The sequence below is a fragment of the Manacus candei genome, unplaced genomic scaffold, assembly GCF_025592945.1.
Source record: "Manacus candei isolate 608988 ecotype Guabito, Panama unplaced genomic scaffold, ASM2559294v1 h1tg000071l, whole genome shotgun sequence".
Classification (NCBI taxonomy): domain Eukaryota; kingdom Metazoa; phylum Chordata; class Aves; order Passeriformes; family Pipridae; genus Manacus; species Manacus candei.
In genome coordinates, this window is record NW_026138119.1 from 6,328,778 (window position 1) to 6,345,427 (window position 16,650).

A 16,650-nucleotide genomic window follows, 5' to 3' on the forward strand; every position below is an offset into this window, starting at 1 on the left:
GGTGGCCTCTGATTTGGTTAACAAAACTTGCTGCGGGGGCCAGACTGGATTTGTTGGTTCCTTACATCTCTGACTGTAATTCAAGGCTTTTATTCAGCTATAAATCCACTCATAAAGTCTGGGTCCTTGTAATCTGAGCTCTCCAGCAGTGTCAGCTTCACTCAGCTGAGAGTGTTATCGATGCACTCTTGGACTGCAGCGCTCAAGGCTGCTCCCAGCATCCCCTCAGCACCCCTGCCCTCTCCTACCCCAAACTGGGATGGGGGGTTATGTTTCATGTCACAAGGTGATAAAAAGGTGTCTGAAGCAAGGGCTGGCTGGATACCTGTGCTCTGAGACCAGGAGGGAATCAGCTGGATTTATTTCTTAGCATGGAGAAGAAGAGTCTCAGGGGGCACCTTCTCGCTCTACAAGTCCCTGACAGGAGGGTGGAGCCAGGTGGGGTTTGGCCTCTTCTCCCAGGTAACAAGTGACAGGGCAAGAGGAAACTGCCTCAGACTGTGCCAGGGCAGGTTCATGTTGGACATTAGGAGGAATTTCTTCACAGAAAGGTTGGTCAGGCATTGGAAGGGGCTGCCCAGGAAGGTGGTGGAGTCCCCATCCCTGGAGGTGTCCAAGGAAGGACTGGATGTGACACTAAGTGCTCTGGGCTGGGTGACAAGGTGGAGATTGGGCACAGGTTTGACTCAATGATCTTGGAGGTCTTTCCCAACCTTAATGATTCTGTGATCTTGTAAAATTCATTTTTGCTACAGGAATCTGTCCAAAGGCTCGACACTGAAACACTGCCCAGTAAAGGCTGGACAGGGACAGGGCACCCTGGAGCTGCAGTGGGAGGGATGGGGCCCACTGCTGCCTTCCTTCCAGCTTTGCTCATTTTCTTCCTTTTTAAGGAAGAGAGATATTTTCAGTGCTTAATTACTAGGTTAGAGCAGAGACTGAACTACTCTCCAGACACGCAGCAACAGCAGTCTCTTGTTAAACTCCTCCACTTACACAAATGCAGTGACAGTGCTGTCCTCCCTTTGGGGCTGGGGGTGGGATAAGGGATGAGTGAGGTGCCTGACAAGTGCAGGGGTGTACCAGAGGCACAGAGAGCAATTTCAACCTTGGCACTTGTACCTTCCCACCTCCACGGTGCTGAGCTTACTGGGAAATGAGAAAACATGGCCCTTTCTCTGGAAAAGTAAAAATCCAGCCTGGGTTGGGCCAGCACCCCCTCCCTCTGGCAGGAGGATAATTTGTCAGTGTCAATGTGTGCAAACTTCACTGTGGATGGACATTATTGGGGAGCACTTGCCAGATCCAAAGGGTTTGGGCAGGAACTTCTGCCCCATCTGGGCTACCTGGCGGTCGAACTGCTGTCAAGGGAATGGGGTGGTTTCTCTAGTTAAGCACCCTCTTCCCCAGGCTGTATGGGTAAAGAGGTTTCCAGCCTTCTGTATATCCCACTTGCTCCTCAAAGGCTTGGCATGTTATTTAACATAGTTAGTGATTGCCCTCTCCTGGTTGGCCTCTCTTACTGCTCCATTTCAGTGCTGCCTTTTTGGCAGAGCTCTCTTCCAAGCTTGGTGTAAAGCTCCAGGATGACTCTTCCCAGCTCCCACCTGAATGACACACAAGGTGAGCTGGATGCCCAATTTCTTTTTGCAAGCCTCACTTCTGACCTCTTCAGAACCCTCTGCTCTCCAACAGCTCGGCAACAAAATGCATGGAATTTGAAGAAAACATTTATTGCTTGAAGTGGGGTCAGTTCCCCACATTCCCAGGCTGGAGGGTACCTGGAGGAGGTGATGCTGTGCCCTCAGCCACGGGCTCCGTGTGTGGGGTGTTGCCTTTTTCTATTTCTTTTGTTTGACACAGCTCCTGTCCAAACAACAATAACAGGACAAGTGAAAATGCCAAGGCACCAACAGGAGAGAATTTACTGAAGAAAGAAGTATTTTCCTTTCCCTTTTTAGCTGATCATAAGTCTAAGAGGGGCTAAGGAAGCTCTGGGCTTCCCCAGGCACAGACACTGCCCAGGTGCTGCTGGTGACATTTTCCAGGTGTGTGCTGGAAAGAAGAAACCAAGTTTCTGGGGCAAAGCTGTGCTACACTGGGGGTTCAGTAAATGAGTGCTGAAGGAAAGGGGGACTCAAACTTCTGGTGAAATAAGTAAAAACCTTGTGCTACCCAGGCATTTGCTATAAGTTAAGGTCTATTAGTGCCTGGGGCTGGTGGAGGGGTATGTGAGTCTACTCTGATGCTCTGTTCACATCCATCTCCTTCACCCTGATGACAAAGGTCCCCAAAATATTTTCTGTGTTTGTTTAATCAGTTTTTTACTCCTTAGATGCAGTGTCCTACCTTGGCTGGGCACAAAACCCTTCTCTGACAACACCAATTGCACCACAGCTTGTAAGGACAGCCAGTTTTGTCTTACTGCACTCACTTTGCCTTTCTCTAACCTTCCTTCACCTTGTCCAGTGTTAAATGTGACCCAAATGCCTCTGCAACCCCCAGTCCACAGCTGCCTGTGATTAGTGTGGGGGAGCTGGGCTCTTCCTCCCAGGTGTTGCTTGTTGCCTAAATGGGAAAGGAGACCTGGCCCTGCCACAGCAAGAGGGTCTCACTCCCTGTCTTTGTCCCTGTCCCCAGTTCCCCTGAACTGTGGGGGACAGTTTTAAAAGAAGCATCTTGAGGCTGGATGGGTGTTGGGGACAATGTTGGATCCAGCCTGGCTGCCTGGTGTGGGGTTTTGGGCACTTCTGAAAGTCAGAGCCTCCTGAGGTGGAACAGCAGGATGGAACAGAAAAAGGTAGGATATTTTTCATCATCACTTTTCAAGCTGACTTGGGCACTGGGTCATTTGCAGGATAAAATGTCCTAAGTGAGGTGGCAGAGGCAAGGGCTGGGTCTGGTTAATGTTCTGGGGAAAAACCTAAAGGAAAAATCTCCGATGCACTGGCCTCTCCTGACCCTTGCTGCAGCTCCTGGGGGCAGCTGGTCTCTGCTGGGGGTTGGGGGGGCAAAATCAGGAGTTTCGAGGCAAAATGAGGAATTTCAGGGCAAAGATCCCATGCTGTAGCTATTTCTCTCCTGGCAGTGGGAGGCAGTTACCAGGTTTCCCTGGAGATGCTCGGGTGCAGGTATTTGCTTTCAGGAGTCACCTATCTGCAGGGGGATGTTATTTTAAACCTCCATTTAAGCAACCCTGTGGTTATTTAGTCCCCTAAATCCTTTCCACCACCTCGAAAACGCCTCTCCAAGACCCCAGTTTGGCAGCTGGGGGCACAGCCTGGGGTGGGGGCTGTGCTGGCTCTGCTGACCCGTGCCCACCCACAAACACCCACGTACTGTTTTCCAGGGTGCATAAATGATCTCCTCTTCCCTCAGCCCCAGGCACTTGGCGTGGTGCTCGAATTCCTCACGGTCAGCTGTGCTCACGCTCAGGTTCCGGGCTGGAAGAGGAGAAGCATTTGCCAGGAGTTAAATATGGACTAGTGGCCTTAGGATGGCCCTTCAGGATGTCCCTGCCCTTGCTGCCTCCTTTCCCCACCAGTGCTTGCTGTGGATGTGGTCTCTGCAGGGATCTCTTGTGCCCATGGTGAACATACATGAACAAAACCAGCCTTGGGTATAATTTTTTTTACTCTCCCAAACTACTCCAGTCCTGTCTGCTTTAAGGGATGGCATTCCTGGGGTGATGGGAGGGTCCAAGGCTGAGTATGGAGGCAGTTTTCTCTCTTAATCAATTGCTTTGCAGCCTGGATGGGCAATGGGGAGCCTTATCAGGGTCTAAAAGTGCTTTATGAGGTTGTGGGTAGATCTGATCAGCTTTGCCTGTGCTGGCACTGCAAAGCCACGTGCTCTGCCCTGGGAGGTAAGCACTGAAACATCATGGTTGGCTTGAAAATATTGAGATTTTACAATGATATTGATGCTGAGTTGTATTTGCTTCCTGTTCTTTGAATATTTATAATCTAAGTGGGTTTGGTCTTTAACTTGTTCTTTCTGTTCTGCCAAGAGATGTGGGATTTAATGGGCTTTGTAAATGCTCCTGTGACCCCTGGAGCGCTGGTCTCAGGAAAGTTTCACTGTTGGTGAAACCAAGCTGTTGTTGTGGTTTCAGTTGATAATTTTATGTGTGTGTTTCGGTGTCCCATGACAAAGTAACTTTGGGAAGGAGTTTGCCTACCGTAGAGATACAGTCCCAAATATGTCCTTTCCCTCTGCAGTTGGTACTGGATGAGTAAAAGGTCTTCAGAGCTGAGGTTCATCAGTGTCCCCACAGTTTCCTGGGTCTTGGCTTGGAGAGAACAGCCACAATATTCAGATTTTTAGTGCTGCAGGAGCAACAAACCCCAGCCCAGGTGTGAGCAGTGCCAGTAGCCCCTGGAATCCAGCCCTCAGCAGTGGGTGAGGACAAATGTCCTGACATGGGGTGACTTGTTTGGTTCTTGGTTTATTTGAATTGTGTTCCTTAAATATGGGGCTGGGGTGTGAAGGAGCCAAAGTCACCTAACTCCTGTCCTGCTTTTGGAATGTGCTGCATGGTGTGGCATTCTGAGGCTCGGGGTATGAGGGTGTGCCTGACCCCAAGTGCCTGACCTTGCAGCTCGGGGGGCTGCAAAAACGTGGAGAAGCTGCCCCCTGCTCACAGCAGTGCTGCTGTGGCTGGGTCAGTGCAAACTGTAAACCCAGGGGGTTGCAATTCCCACCCTGAATGGCTCCCCCTGTTTCCTCTGCAAGGAGGAAGCAATTCAGAATTAGAAGCTCCATTAACTCACTGAAAACTCCCATGAATGTTCCTTCCTTTCCCCCGGGGATTGTGAAATAACTTCACAAACAAGATGGTGTTCTCCAGCAGGGGTGGGAGCAGGTTTGCTCCTGGAACAGCATTGCTCTGTGGAGTTTAGTGTGGCTGGAAGGGGGTGTGTGATCCCCTGGGTGTCCTGGTGTGGGGAGTTGTTTGGAGCCCACCGAGGCTTCAAACAGGCAAAGTGGCCCAGGAAGAAAATGCATCAGATGATGTAAAACATGGACATGGGCCCTTTGTGTGTCTCAATCCATGGAAAAACACGGGCTGGGGGATAATGGGTGCTCACCATGCTTCACCAGTGTGGTGTTACCGGCGGCGATTTCCAAGTAGGTGAGGTTGTTGGTGAGACATTGGTCCCCCCTGGAGAGAGAGAGGGAGGGGCAGGGGGTGATGCCATGGGCTTGGAAAGGACCAGCAAAGACCCAGCCCTGCTCCTGAGCCCACACCAGGCACCTGCCACCTCCTTCACTGGGTTAATTGCTCTCACTGTTAAAATTAGGGCATTTCTCCTGTGCATTTTTTGTGCCTTGCCCCCACTCCTTGGTGGTGAGATGTTTTCCACCCCGAAATAACTGAAACAACAAATTGCTGCCTGTGTTGGCACAGAAAAAAAATCATCCCCTGAAAGTCTGACCCTGCAAAGGGAAACACCTTTTGGTGCCTGGCACAGTCAGTGGCTGTGGCACTGGAGAATTCTCCTCCTTCACAGAGGTGTTCTCCTTGCCCACAGGGCTTGGTGCCTGTGAGACCTCTGTGCCCTGCAAAATTCACCCAAACCCAGGGACTGTTGAAATAAATAATTAATTGAAGGGAGTGAGGAAGAGAAGAGATGGGAGAGGATGCACAGGGCAGCCAGGAGAGAGTCTTTTTGGAGAAATCAATCTGGAATTGTGCTCGTACTTTGTACTGAAAGGCTGTGGGGCTGCAGCAGGTGGGAGGGGACGGGTTTGGGGGCAGCATCTTACACGGCCACGTGCTGGGTGATGAGCAGCTCCGGCCCATCCCTGAGGGGCTCCACGTGCAGGTGCCCGTGGTCGATGAGCAGCATCTCCAGGAGGTGCCGGGGGAACTGGGCAGCCCCGGCCACGTACAGCCACGTCCCCAGCAGCTGCGGGGAGAGAGGGGCAGGGCGGTGAGGGCTGCTGGGTTTGCAGGGGAGAGCCGTGGGGAGGAGATCCCCACCCTCCCCGTGGCAGAATTGGTATCTCTGTGAGTTCTCCCTCTGACACTACGTTGGCAGCCAGCGGATGAAACCTTTGCACCGGGGTAAAAAAACAAGCTGCGTGTTTGGGGACTGGGAGAGGTACTGGCGCCGGCTGTGGTGCTCTGGGTGGTGCAGCAGGGTCAGGGCAGCCCAAAAAATACCCAGCCACCCCTCTTTCTTTGGAGGTTGCTGTTGGGACTTGCTAGGGTGCCACGAGAAAACCGGGCGATTCGGGGTGTTCTGGAAAGCAAATGTTTCACGTTTGTTGCAGGTGTTTCACCGAGGGCACGCTGGCAGATGTGCCGGGAGGGGACAAGGTGGGGTTTCCCCCTTTTTCCCAGGGGACAGGGAGGCTTGGCAGAGCACCCACAAGTTATCTGTAGGAGCGGGGCAGCCCCCCGGGGCTCGTGTCTCTCCTACCTTGGTGGCCGTGGCGTTGTCAGGGCGCAGGGCTCCGCAGGGGAAGGCGGCCGTGGGCAGCAGCACCGCCAGCCCGAGGGTCACCGCGATCCCGGCCATGGCTCCCGAGCCCCGGACAGACGGACACGCTCGCTCGGCTCCTGCAGCCCTGCTGGGAGGGGACAGGATGTGCCCGGGGCTGCCGGCCCCGCACCGGTGATGCAACCAGCACCTTTTGGGCGCCGACGCTCGCCCAAAAGCTGCAGCCGAGGATAGGTGTGGGCTGCTGGTGATGGGGACGATGCAGTCCCTGCATTTAAAACTTAAATGTGCCCTAAGTTTGCCCATTTTCCCCCCCACAGGTGGCCGCTGTAGTTGCCCCTAGCTCTGGTAATGAGGTACGGTGCAGCTCCCCCCATCCCAGCCAAAGCCCAGGGCGGCTTTGAAGAGAAGGGAACGTGTTTTTGCTGTCCTTGCCAAAACCAGCCATAAAAATAGGACTGGTGGGTCCCAGGAGCTCACCCCTATCCTGCTGGACAGATCTGTAGCAGCTCCCTGAATTCCCCTCCCTGTCCCGCTGCTGTCCCTGTGCTGCTGGTCAGGGCAGGACCTGCTTCTCTGGCATTATTTCTGCTTACCTTTTCCCCTCTGGTAGCAAAGCCTCCCTGAATCCCTTGGTGTGGCCCTGGGTGATGGTTTTTCCCATTGTCTCCCCTTTTTCCTGCTCGGAGACACTCAGCAAAGGTGCAATGTCACCTTTTGTCACCCCACCCCACTGTGACCCCTGTGGAAGGCCCTGGTGCAGATGGAGCCTTGTGGGATTTGGCTTGAAAATTGAGGGTGGGATGTTCAGGTGCTAAAAGCATCGTGGTGGAGGAGATTCGAGGGGGTTGGCAGGTTTGTGTATCTTCCTGTGGGGTCAGGGCTGATGAGTTGTTGCTCACATCCCAACATCCTGAGGCTGGGATCCCCTGCCACCACAGAGCTGGTGTGAGGGATGAGCATCTCTGTGCCTGCTGCCACGCCTGGCACTGTCTGGGTTTTGTCTGGGACTTTTCACACCTCTTGGCAGGTTTGGAGATGCAGCACCATTGGCAGGGTGTGCAGGAGGGGGTCCTGCACATGGTGCCAGAGAGGATGGAGCAGGAGCAGCTGGTGATTGTAACATAGGGGTTTATTTTGGGTCCAGATGAGAACAGTGGAACTGAGTGTTTAATCCATGAGATAAAAACAAAGCCTGGATAGGAGCTCCTGAGGCTGCACTGAGCCTGGCTGTAGGAGGACGAGGATGGAGCAGCTGAACTAGTCCATGGGGGTTACTCCAGCTGTGGATCTGCATCACCTTCACCTGTTTTCTCCCCAGGAGGGGGACAGGCATCCTACAGGAGAGGGGAGAGTGGCTGTCAGTGCCCCTCTGCCCCCAAACCACAAGGAATGGCTGGGTTGGATGCTTAGGGAGGAGGGGAGATGCACAGAGGGTAAGCTGCAGTGGGGAACAACACTTACACCTCACCCAGAACCCCATCCCAGCTGCAGGCAGAAGCTGGCCTGGGGCTCGCCCACCCTGGAGAGGGGTTGGTACCTTTATGGAGGTGTAGTACATGTCCTCCTCGGTGAGGCCCAGACAGTGCAGGTGGGCTTTGAACTCTTCCATGTGCTCCTTGCTCACATTGTGTGTCCGTGCTGTCAGAGGAATGGAGAAGGGGGGGAACAAAAGGGAGTTTTAGGGGTGCTTTGCTCCTGGGTGATCCCCGTAGTGCAGATGTGGAACCCACTGCCTGCCTGCTCCCATCTTTCCCCTTTCTGTATCAGAGGAAAAGGGGCTTTTTGCCCTGCCTGTGAGGGTTGGGGGTGCCTGTGCCCCTTGATTTGTCCCTGGACAAGGCTTTGCCCCACATATCCAGGCAGCATCCACTCACCTGAGAGGCTCAGACTTGGGGAGTCAATGTTGATATGGTTCAGAATCAGCAGGTCCTTGTCGCTTTGGATCAGTGTGGCCATGGAAACCGCCTGGTTATCATCAACTGGAAGGCATGGAGAGAGTGGGACCACCCCGTGCTGGGGCTCACCCTGGGCAGAGCTGGCAGGGGCTGCTCATCCCCTTTTATCCTTGAGACTCATCCCAGTGGGGACCAGCCTGGTCCCACAGCGCTGCTGTACCCATGGTGTGGGGTGGAAGAAATTTTTCCCCCCACCTCCAGACGCAATTTTAGGTGTAAAAGGGCTTGTGGTGCCCTGTTCTGGGGGGCAGAAGCAGGAGACTCCCAGGTGCATCCCCTCCCCGTGCTCTGACCGGGCCTCACCGTGCACCAGGGTGGAGTTCTCCTGCAAGACCTGGACCTTGCTGTTCCTCCCCACACACGTCTCGTTCCTGTGGGGCAGAGAGGTCAGATGGAGCAAATGTCCCTGTCAAGCCCGAGGGACTTGGAACTTGAGTGGGACTGCAGAGCTTAAAAAAAGGTGGCACAGCTGCTCTCCAGTCCCAAATTTGAAAGGGTGCCTCAGCCCAGAGGATGGCACCAGCAGGTAGAAGTGCCCCTGGGGTTGGGGGGAGCTTGATGAGGGGGTGAATGCCTGTCCTTACAGTCTTATGAATTCGGTGATGTTGAGCTCGTCCTCATGGCTGCCAGGGGAGAAGGAAAAAGCCGAGAATTTCGCTGCTCTTAATTCTGGCAGGTAAGGGGGGTACCTGGTGGCACCGACGATGTAGAACCATTGTCCCAGGAGCTGCAGAGGGGAGAGAAGTGGGGAAGGTTGGGGCAGCCACATCAGGTTCACCCACGGGCACTACATCAGTGAAAGCAGATGCTATGTCCTGCCATCCCCCACCCCTGGTAGGTGACCACCTTGGGGCAGGATCCAGGCTGAGTGAGGGGTTTTATCCCCTGGGTTTTGTCCCCTCTCTGCCAAAGTGCTGCTGCAGCTCCCAGGATGGCTAGTTCTTTCTGTGGTAGTGTCCCTCCTGCTCGGTGCCCAGTTCTCATTGCTTTCCTCCCATTAAACACTCCCAAGGGACTAAATACTGTTTGTGCAGTGAAGGGTTTGTGGATGGAGACTTGTGACCTAGGTCACCACCACCTGAAGGACTTAAAACAGAGTGACAAGCCACTGGGATGGTGGTGCCCAGCCTGGCTTGCAAGAGGAGATGGAAGCAGGAGCCTCCAAAAGTGCCTGTTCATGAGATTATGGGTGCAGAGCTGCAAGGCTTCACCCCTTCCCTGTGCCCTGGTACAGCTGTCTGGATTTTTTTTTTAAGAAAAGCAGCATGGATAGCCAGCCAGAGAAGCACAGAGCTGATGAGTCTATACCCTCTTCCTGGACCTGTAAGGGCTAGGAATGCTGACAGGAAAGGAGAGGGCAGGGCTTACCCTCGGGATGGTGGTGTTGTCGAAGGTGATCGGGATGAGCGGGGCGCAGCTGGGGGGCTCGGTGGCGAGGGCCAGGGGCAGCCCCAGGAGGAGGGTGATGGTGGCCAGCATGTCCCTGGCCAGCTGGGAGGATGCTCCTGCTCTACCAGGCTGTTGATCAGCTCTGTCCCTTATATACAGCTGCCAGCAACGCTGGACATTCCCAGCAGCAATGTGCCTGTTCTGCTGCTGGGCTGTTTGCTCAGGCATGAAGCAATACCAGGTGGAGGAAATTCAACTTGCAAAATCTTGGATTTCTCCAACAGAAAAAGATGAGAAAACCCCACCAACATAACGTTTCACCAATGCAGGCTTTTTTTTTCTCGAAAACTGCAACTAATTTTGTGGGTGTGGAGCACTTGGCAGCTCCAGGTGTGTTTGGAGGCCTTGAGGGCACTGAGGGGACCTGGGTGTGGCTTCCCTCCAGAGGGCAAATAAACCTCTGCAGAGCTTGATAGGGGGTGGTTGTTCACCCCCAGGCTTCAGTTCACACTGGCCTTACTCCCTGCCAGGGCATGGGGCTGGCACAGGGGTTCACATGTGCTCTTGGGGTCAGATACTGGGGGAGATTCCGTGGGGAACGGGGCCTTGGGTATGATGCAGGAGACCCACCAGTGCAGTGGGCTCAGGCTTTTAACGAACTACATAAATTACAACTTCTTCAAATGCAGAATCTCCTCATTTAACAGTGCCTTAGAGCACCTCTAATGTTGGCTTTGCATTTAAGTGTTGTGAATGATTTATTAGATGTGTTTGCTTTAGCCCTGACCGCAGCTCGGTTCGGGACCGGCAGCTCGTGTGAGGGACAGCCCCAGCCCAGATGGGTTTTAGTGCCAAAGCTAACCCGGTGCCATCACCCAGCACCTCATCGTGCCCTGGGGTGTCCCAGCACTGCTGGGAAAGGGCAGAGCAGTGGGTGAGCAAACACAGCTCAGCCCCTTCCCGCTGCTCCTGTCGCAACCGGGACCAGCCAAGGCAGCGTCTGTGGTGCAGCATAACTGGGTTTTTCCCTTCTTCACCGTCTTTTCCTCCCTCTTTTTGCCCTTTCATGTTGCCTTTTCTTTCCCCTTTCTTCCCAGCCTTACAATTTCCCTTAGAGTTTGTTTCCCTTACAGTTTGTTTCCCTTATAGTTTGTTTGTTTCCCTTACAGTTTGTCTCCCTTTTTCCCTCTCCTCCTTTTCCCCTCCGGTTTTTCCCCCGTTTTTTTGTCCTCTCCTTTTTTTCCTTTCCCTCTTGCTCTGGGCACTGTGTCAGGATGGGGACATGGATGAGGCATGGGGTGATGGGGTGATGCACAGCAGTGGGGAACCATCAGGATCCCAACCTCGTTGTGCATTTAGCATCATGCTGAGGGTTGGGCAGGTCATGGAAGGCTTTGGGGTGTGGGTTTGGGGTAACCTAGGCTGTCACACCAATGTTGTCACCCCAGGAGATGGGGGGGTGTGTGTGTGGTATTTCTGCACCTCTTGCCCGCTTAGTTTCCTACAAAGAAACAAACAAACAAAAACCCAACCAAAAAACATTTTCCAGTCCAGTTTCATTGCCTCAGTTTTAAATATTTATTTTAAGTCCAAAAAAAAAAAAAAAAAAGAAAAAGAAAAGGAAAAAAAGCTTTAATGAGAACAAATGGTAACTGCAGCCTCAGGAAAACACATAAAACCAATGGCAAGGGATGAGAGATGGAGAGACCTGCAGTGTGGGGGGTGTGCAGGGAGGCAGTGAGTGATGGGTGATGGTGATTTTGGCCTGGGGGTGAGGTATTTCTGGCAGGGGGTTGCGTGGAGGGCGAGGTATTTGGGACAGATCCTGTTAACCTTTTCTGATGGTTGTTGGAAATCAACCAGCAGGCAGTAGTTAAAAAAAAAAAAAAAAGAATACACGAAGAGAGACTCACAGATAATTTTTTTTTTTTCCTCAAAAAAAATAAATTCCATAGTCCATATGAGACATGAAAACTCCAAACAGGCACTGAAGAGTTTCTGATACAGTACAGCTCTGATTACATCAATATTATTCCTTATATAGAATTAAAGATTACCATAATTATCCTCTTTAAAAAAAAAAAATCCTCCAAATTTACATATAGAGACTAAATTTCTACAAAACTTAACAAAACAAAACCCCTCCAAGCTTGGCTGGGTTCTGAAACAAAGTACCATCAAGTCAGTCTTGACAGAGGGGCCGAGGGAAGGGTTGCAGAGCTGGGTTTAAATATGAGCTTAGCCCAGGGAGTCGCAGCTGGCATGGACATGGGGCCAGTGCAGCTACAGCCCAACTAGTTACACGACAACTGACTCAAAAATAGCTCTCTGAGGCTCAACACTTCCAGATGAGCTGTGTCCCTCACTCCCCTCCCAAAGCCGTGAAGTGCTGATGAACAAAAAAAAAAAAAATAAAAAAGCAAATTTGCTTGTAAAATATCCTGTAGGTGATTTTGGATGCAGTGGGAGTTGTCACATGTGAATGACATCCACGGCCACTAAAGGATCCCTTTTAAGGTGATTTGTTTCTCTGATTTAGCTGTGGACTGTAAGCTCCTCTCTTCCCAGAGAGAGGTGATCCTATGGGGCTTTTTGTTTTTGGGTCTGTGGCAAGACACTGTAGCACCTTCACAACCTTAAATAGTTTAAAGTCATATATATATAAAATAACACACTTTTTTAAGAGCACCAGAGATTTCACAGTGAGAGGTAGAAACAAATCAGACGAGCCCATTCCCTCTCTCTATTTTAGCACCAATCTCTTCCCCTCTCCTCCTTCCAGTCCCCACTCTTGGCTTCAAGGACTCTCCCCCTACCCCAACACCACACGTGAGAGGGGATGTTGATCAAACTCATGGAAGGAGGAGGAACTTAGCTTTTTTTTTTTCCTTTTTCTTTTTGCTTTAAATAATATAATATATATATTTTGTTTCTTCTAATATTGCACATCAAAATGCTTCCTGTACACAGAGCAGCCCAGATTCAACTTGCAGCTCCGCCTGGGAGACCTGATGCAGCACGTGGCCGTCCAGAAGGTGACAAGCTCTGAGAGGGAAGCTCTATTTTTTTTTTTTTTTAATTATTTTTTCTCAATTGAAAGAACATTTGGTAACTCAGGAACCAGACAAAATGGGTGGTGGTGGTGGTGGTGGTGAGGGAGAAACAACAACAACAAAAAAAACCCACACGCTCCAAGTCGCTTGAGGTTTCTCTCAATGTTTTCTTTGGTCATGGGAAAAGCTTTGTGTGTGGAACCGCGACATCCAGTCCCCTGATCCCTTTTCACTGCTCACGTCCTTGTTCTTCCTCCTTTCAACGCCCGGCTGAGTTCAGCAGATCACGGGGTTCTTTGAGACCTTGAGCCAAAGGCTTAGAGCAAGAGTTGACCCAAAAGATACAGCCCAGCTGCCCTTGCTGCAGAGAGGTGGGAGAGCCTGTATGAGGACAGGCCAGCCGTGGGGTCGGAGCCTCGGAGCCCGGTTTCCATAGCTTGGTTCAAAGGAAGCAGACGGGGCCGACCTCGAGGTGATATTGCTTTCCTGGCTCGGAGGGGGGGAGGTTGTAGATGTTGACAATTGGCAGCTGCTGAGGGTCCTGTGTCCGAAACGAAAAGAGAGTCCGATGCCAGCGTCCATCCTTGATCTGTGCAGGGAGGGGGGACAGAGAAAAAGGTGGTGAGCTGGGGGGTGAATCCTGCTGGACAGGAATGTGTTTCATGACACAAAGGACTGTTCTTCGGGCTGAACAGGTCTGGGGTGGGGTTTAGAGAGCATTTTGGGGAATCCTTTACCAGGTTGATGAAAATACAATTTGGATGGTACCACCAACACAAACTCCTAGTTCAATGAGCCCAGATGCAGCCCTGTGGCTCTCAGCTCTGCGTGGCATCAGGCAAGAGCCACATCCACCACCCACGGGTGGCCATTCTCCTTCTGCCATCTAACTGCTGCTACATCTCACATATAACTTTGGAATTTAGTTTTTTCCTTTCTGTCTGAAGGCCATCTACTTCACAGGAGCTGCTACTGCACCCTGGACTGGAAAATTAGTGGTGAACAGGTAAACTCGACCCTTCTCCCCTTTCTCTGCAGAATGAGCAGCACGGGTGTGACTCGAGCCTTGTTGTGAGCCCTGAGTGGGCTCAGCCTGGCATTTCTCTCCACCTCTTCCCTCTTCAGGAGCAACATACCTTGCAATCATCAGCTGCCACTTCTGGCCTGAGCTGCCCCCCTGCCTCAAACATCTGCCCGTTCCAGGCCTTGAAGCGCACGGCTTTGTCCGAGGGTTTCTCGGAGGAGCCTTCCCGCCAGACGGAGGTGTTCAGGCAGTGGATGGTGATGTGCTGCACCACCTCGGAGCTCAGCAGGCGCAGGAAGTTCATCTGGACTCTGCCGATGTCAAAATCCAGCTGTGAAGGTGACAGAGAGGTCAGGGGTGCCCTGCAGAGGGGCTGGGGGGGAGCTGGATCTGGCACGAGTATGGGCGTAAGGGCCAGATACCAAATCAGTTTGGAAAGTTTTCATGGGGACACAGCTGGTCCTTTAGTTTGCAGAATAAAAGTGGAAAGTCCTTAAGTAGAAGGAAAACAATGTAAAGTTTGACTTCAATACACACTTCTGCAAAGCAGCAGGTGCAAATGAACCCAGATATTGATATTTCTATTTTTGGTGCAGGTGCTTCCTCAAGAAAACCCTGTAGCACTAACTTCACTGGAAACTTGTATGTTTAAGCTGACCTCACTTTTTCAGGTGGCAGAAAGCAAAATGCAAGAGTGACCTGAACATAAATTAATTCAACAAAGGATTTGGGAGCGGCGTGTTTGCAAAATTACTGGTCTTGTGAAGGTTATGGGTTCATTAAACATCACTGGAACTTATAGTTCCGTCTTGACAGAAGTCAATAAGAGTTTTGGGTGTATTTTTTTTAACACATCAGAGCAGTTCTCAATGTTACAGCTGCACTAACTCTGCCTTGAGGAGAAACCTGTGTCATTGTGGTCACCGTCCGGTGTCCCAGGACAACACACCCTTGCATAAATATTTGGCAATAGCAGGATGGGAAATGCCACTCTGGGGTTGAGCTGTGCCTACCTTGGAGACGGTGATGGGGCTGAGACATGTCTGCCCACCGTTGGTGAAGTTGCAGGTGACCTGGATGGTGTCTGAGGAACAGCCAAGATTTGGGTCAATCCAGTAGGTACCTGAAGAAATGGTTTGGGGATTAACAAGGACACTTAAACCTTTTCTGTGAATGAGAGAAGGGAAGTTTTGGCTTCTCTGTGACTGGTCCCAGGGAAGGAGACCAGTTTGGGCCATATGAAACAGCCTGTGGAGGACACAGCCATTGCACACTCAGGGCTCCCTACCATCGTTCATCTTCTGTTCACAGTTCATGAGGTCCCGGCAGATTCGTGCAGGGTTTTCCTTGGTTCCCAGGGGTCTTTTGATGCTCTGAATGAGGTTGCTGAGGTAGTGTAGAGTCTTAAAGATCTCCCCTCCATGGTCCAGCATGAGAAGGTCTGGATGTTGGTAACCCTGGAGAGAAAAGGAGAAAAGGGGTGCCTTGGGGACACCAGGGAAACAAGGGTTTCTGCATCATCTGTGGGGAAATCAGTGGGTCAAAGACAGGCTGTGCTGGCTAGGATCCTGCTGTCCCAAGTAGGACATCATTAAAGTCATGATGGCAAAGTCATGAGGTCTGAAACTTCACAAATGAGTGATGCAACAGAACCATATCCTTTAAACTGGAACCTCTGCATACATAAACTCCAAATATTCCACAAGAACATTAATAAATCAGAGCTCTGTGTGTATAAACTCTGAACAGACAGACAACACCGTTGTGACCATTCCCAGCCTCCAGCTCCAGCAAAGACCAGGGAGTTTAAAAATTCACTCTTACCTCTGTCTTGAGCGCGGTGTTCGAGTCGATCAGTGTCTGGAAAGCTGTCCCAAAGCCATCTTGTTGCTAGTAGGGGGGTGAAAAAGATGGTAACTGAGATTGCCAGAAGCTGAACATGCCCTGATGCAAACAGTTGCTTCTCAATCTAAGACTGCAACTCAAGCATTGCCCTGCCAACACAGCAGTTTCTGCTGGACCTGAGTGTGTGCCTTCAGGGTCTCAGCAGCACCTGGGCTCTACAGGACTTATTGTCATCGTTAACAAACATACAGAAAATGGCAACTTACAAACGAGGCTGGAATTCCTGGCGGTCCCTGGAAATCAAAGGGAAAAAGGGGCATCAGCCAGAAAGCTGGGCAGTCACTATTGCACAGATATTCAGTCATGGCCTTTTGAAATCCTCGTTTCCCTGGAGTCCCTCAATGCAGAGGGGTGAGAGAGGCAACAATGCTGTCTCTATAAAACACTTGGAGTAAAGCAGAAGGAACACTAGTCCATTCACACACACAGTTTTGCATACGAGGAATGGGGCTAAGCTGTAATTTCCAGTGAGTGAACAGTCCCTCTGGAGAATATCATGGCAATAATTTTAGCTTGTTTCAATAATGTCTTTGAACTCTTTCCACATATACATACCGGAGGGCCAGGATGTCCTCGTGGGCCTGGAGGACCCTAAAGACAGAGTGGCATCAGTTAGTGAAATATCTCTGGTTTGTATTTCCATTCCTGTTATCATCAGCAGGAATCTGTTCCCAGCTGAAATCCTCTGGATTTTTGACACCTCACAGCAGCTTCTCCCTCAAACCCTTCAAGAGACAGGAGTTGGCTCCATTTTGTCCATATCCCAGCTGTGGGTGCATTTACCTTCTTCTGGCCCATTCCTATGGCATCCCTTGCTCCCAGCCCTTCCAGCTCCTCAACTGTCATTAATTCCTTATCCCCAGGTACTTGTC

The 16,650-nt window shown here is 51.4% G+C and overlaps 3 protein-coding genes and 1 long non-coding RNA gene across 4 annotated transcripts in view; 1 reads left to right on the forward strand and 3 right to left on the reverse strand.

Annotated features, from left to right (window-relative positions):
• Nucleotides 1-1,715: 1,715 nt before the first annotated feature.
• LOC127480165 (alpha-1-acid glycoprotein 8-like) lies at nucleotides 1,716-7,453 on the reverse strand. The gene is made up of 6 exons (XM_051808037.1): nucleotides 6,429-7,453; nucleotides 5,770-5,912; nucleotides 5,091-5,164; nucleotides 4,181-4,291; nucleotides 3,340-3,443; nucleotides 1,716-1,866 (listed from the first exon to the last, which is right to left on the reverse strand). The coding sequence occupies exons 1-6, from the start codon at nucleotides 6,753-6,755 to the stop codon at nucleotides 1,750-1,752; spliced, it is 876 nt and encodes a 291-aa protein (XP_051663997.1). The 5' UTR covers nucleotides 6,756-7,453; the 3' UTR covers nucleotides 1,716-1,749.
• Nucleotides 5,920-12,945, forward strand: LOC127480200 (uncharacterized). The gene is made up of 2 exons (XR_007907791.1): nucleotides 5,920-6,070; nucleotides 12,767-12,945. It is a non-coding gene; the product is annotated as an uncharacterized LOC127480200 (long non-coding RNA).
• On the reverse strand, nucleotides 7,564-9,933 carry LOC127480171 (alpha-1-acid glycoprotein 1-like). Its single transcript, XM_051808048.1, has 6 exons — nucleotides 9,776-9,933; nucleotides 8,992-9,134; nucleotides 8,711-8,778; nucleotides 8,327-8,431; nucleotides 7,990-8,090; nucleotides 7,564-7,786 (listed from the first exon to the last, which is right to left on the reverse strand). Exons 1-6 carry the CDS (start codon nucleotides 9,884-9,886, stop codon nucleotides 7,724-7,726), a joined length of 591 nt encoding a protein of 196 aa, XP_051664008.1. The 5' UTR covers nucleotides 9,887-9,933; the 3' UTR covers nucleotides 7,564-7,723.
• The window catches only part of COL27A1 (collagen type XXVII alpha 1 chain), a 146,309-nt gene continuing 141,055 nt past the window's right edge, over nucleotides 11,397-16,650 (reverse strand). The window contains exons 55-61 of the mRNA XM_051807870.1: nucleotides 16,334-16,369; nucleotides 15,985-16,011; nucleotides 15,698-15,763; nucleotides 15,162-15,330; nucleotides 14,887-14,996; nucleotides 13,986-14,204; nucleotides 11,397-13,438 (exon numbers count right to left, since the gene is read on the reverse strand). Of these exons, the coding sequence (XP_051663830.1) occupies nucleotides 13,292-13,438; nucleotides 13,986-14,204; nucleotides 14,887-14,996; nucleotides 15,162-15,330; nucleotides 15,698-15,763; nucleotides 15,985-16,011; nucleotides 16,334-16,369 (774 nt within the window). The 3' untranslated portion in view covers nucleotides 11,397-13,291. The remainder of the gene's footprint in view (nucleotides 13,439-13,985; nucleotides 14,205-14,886; nucleotides 14,997-15,161; nucleotides 15,331-15,697; nucleotides 15,764-15,984; nucleotides 16,012-16,333; nucleotides 16,370-16,650) is intronic.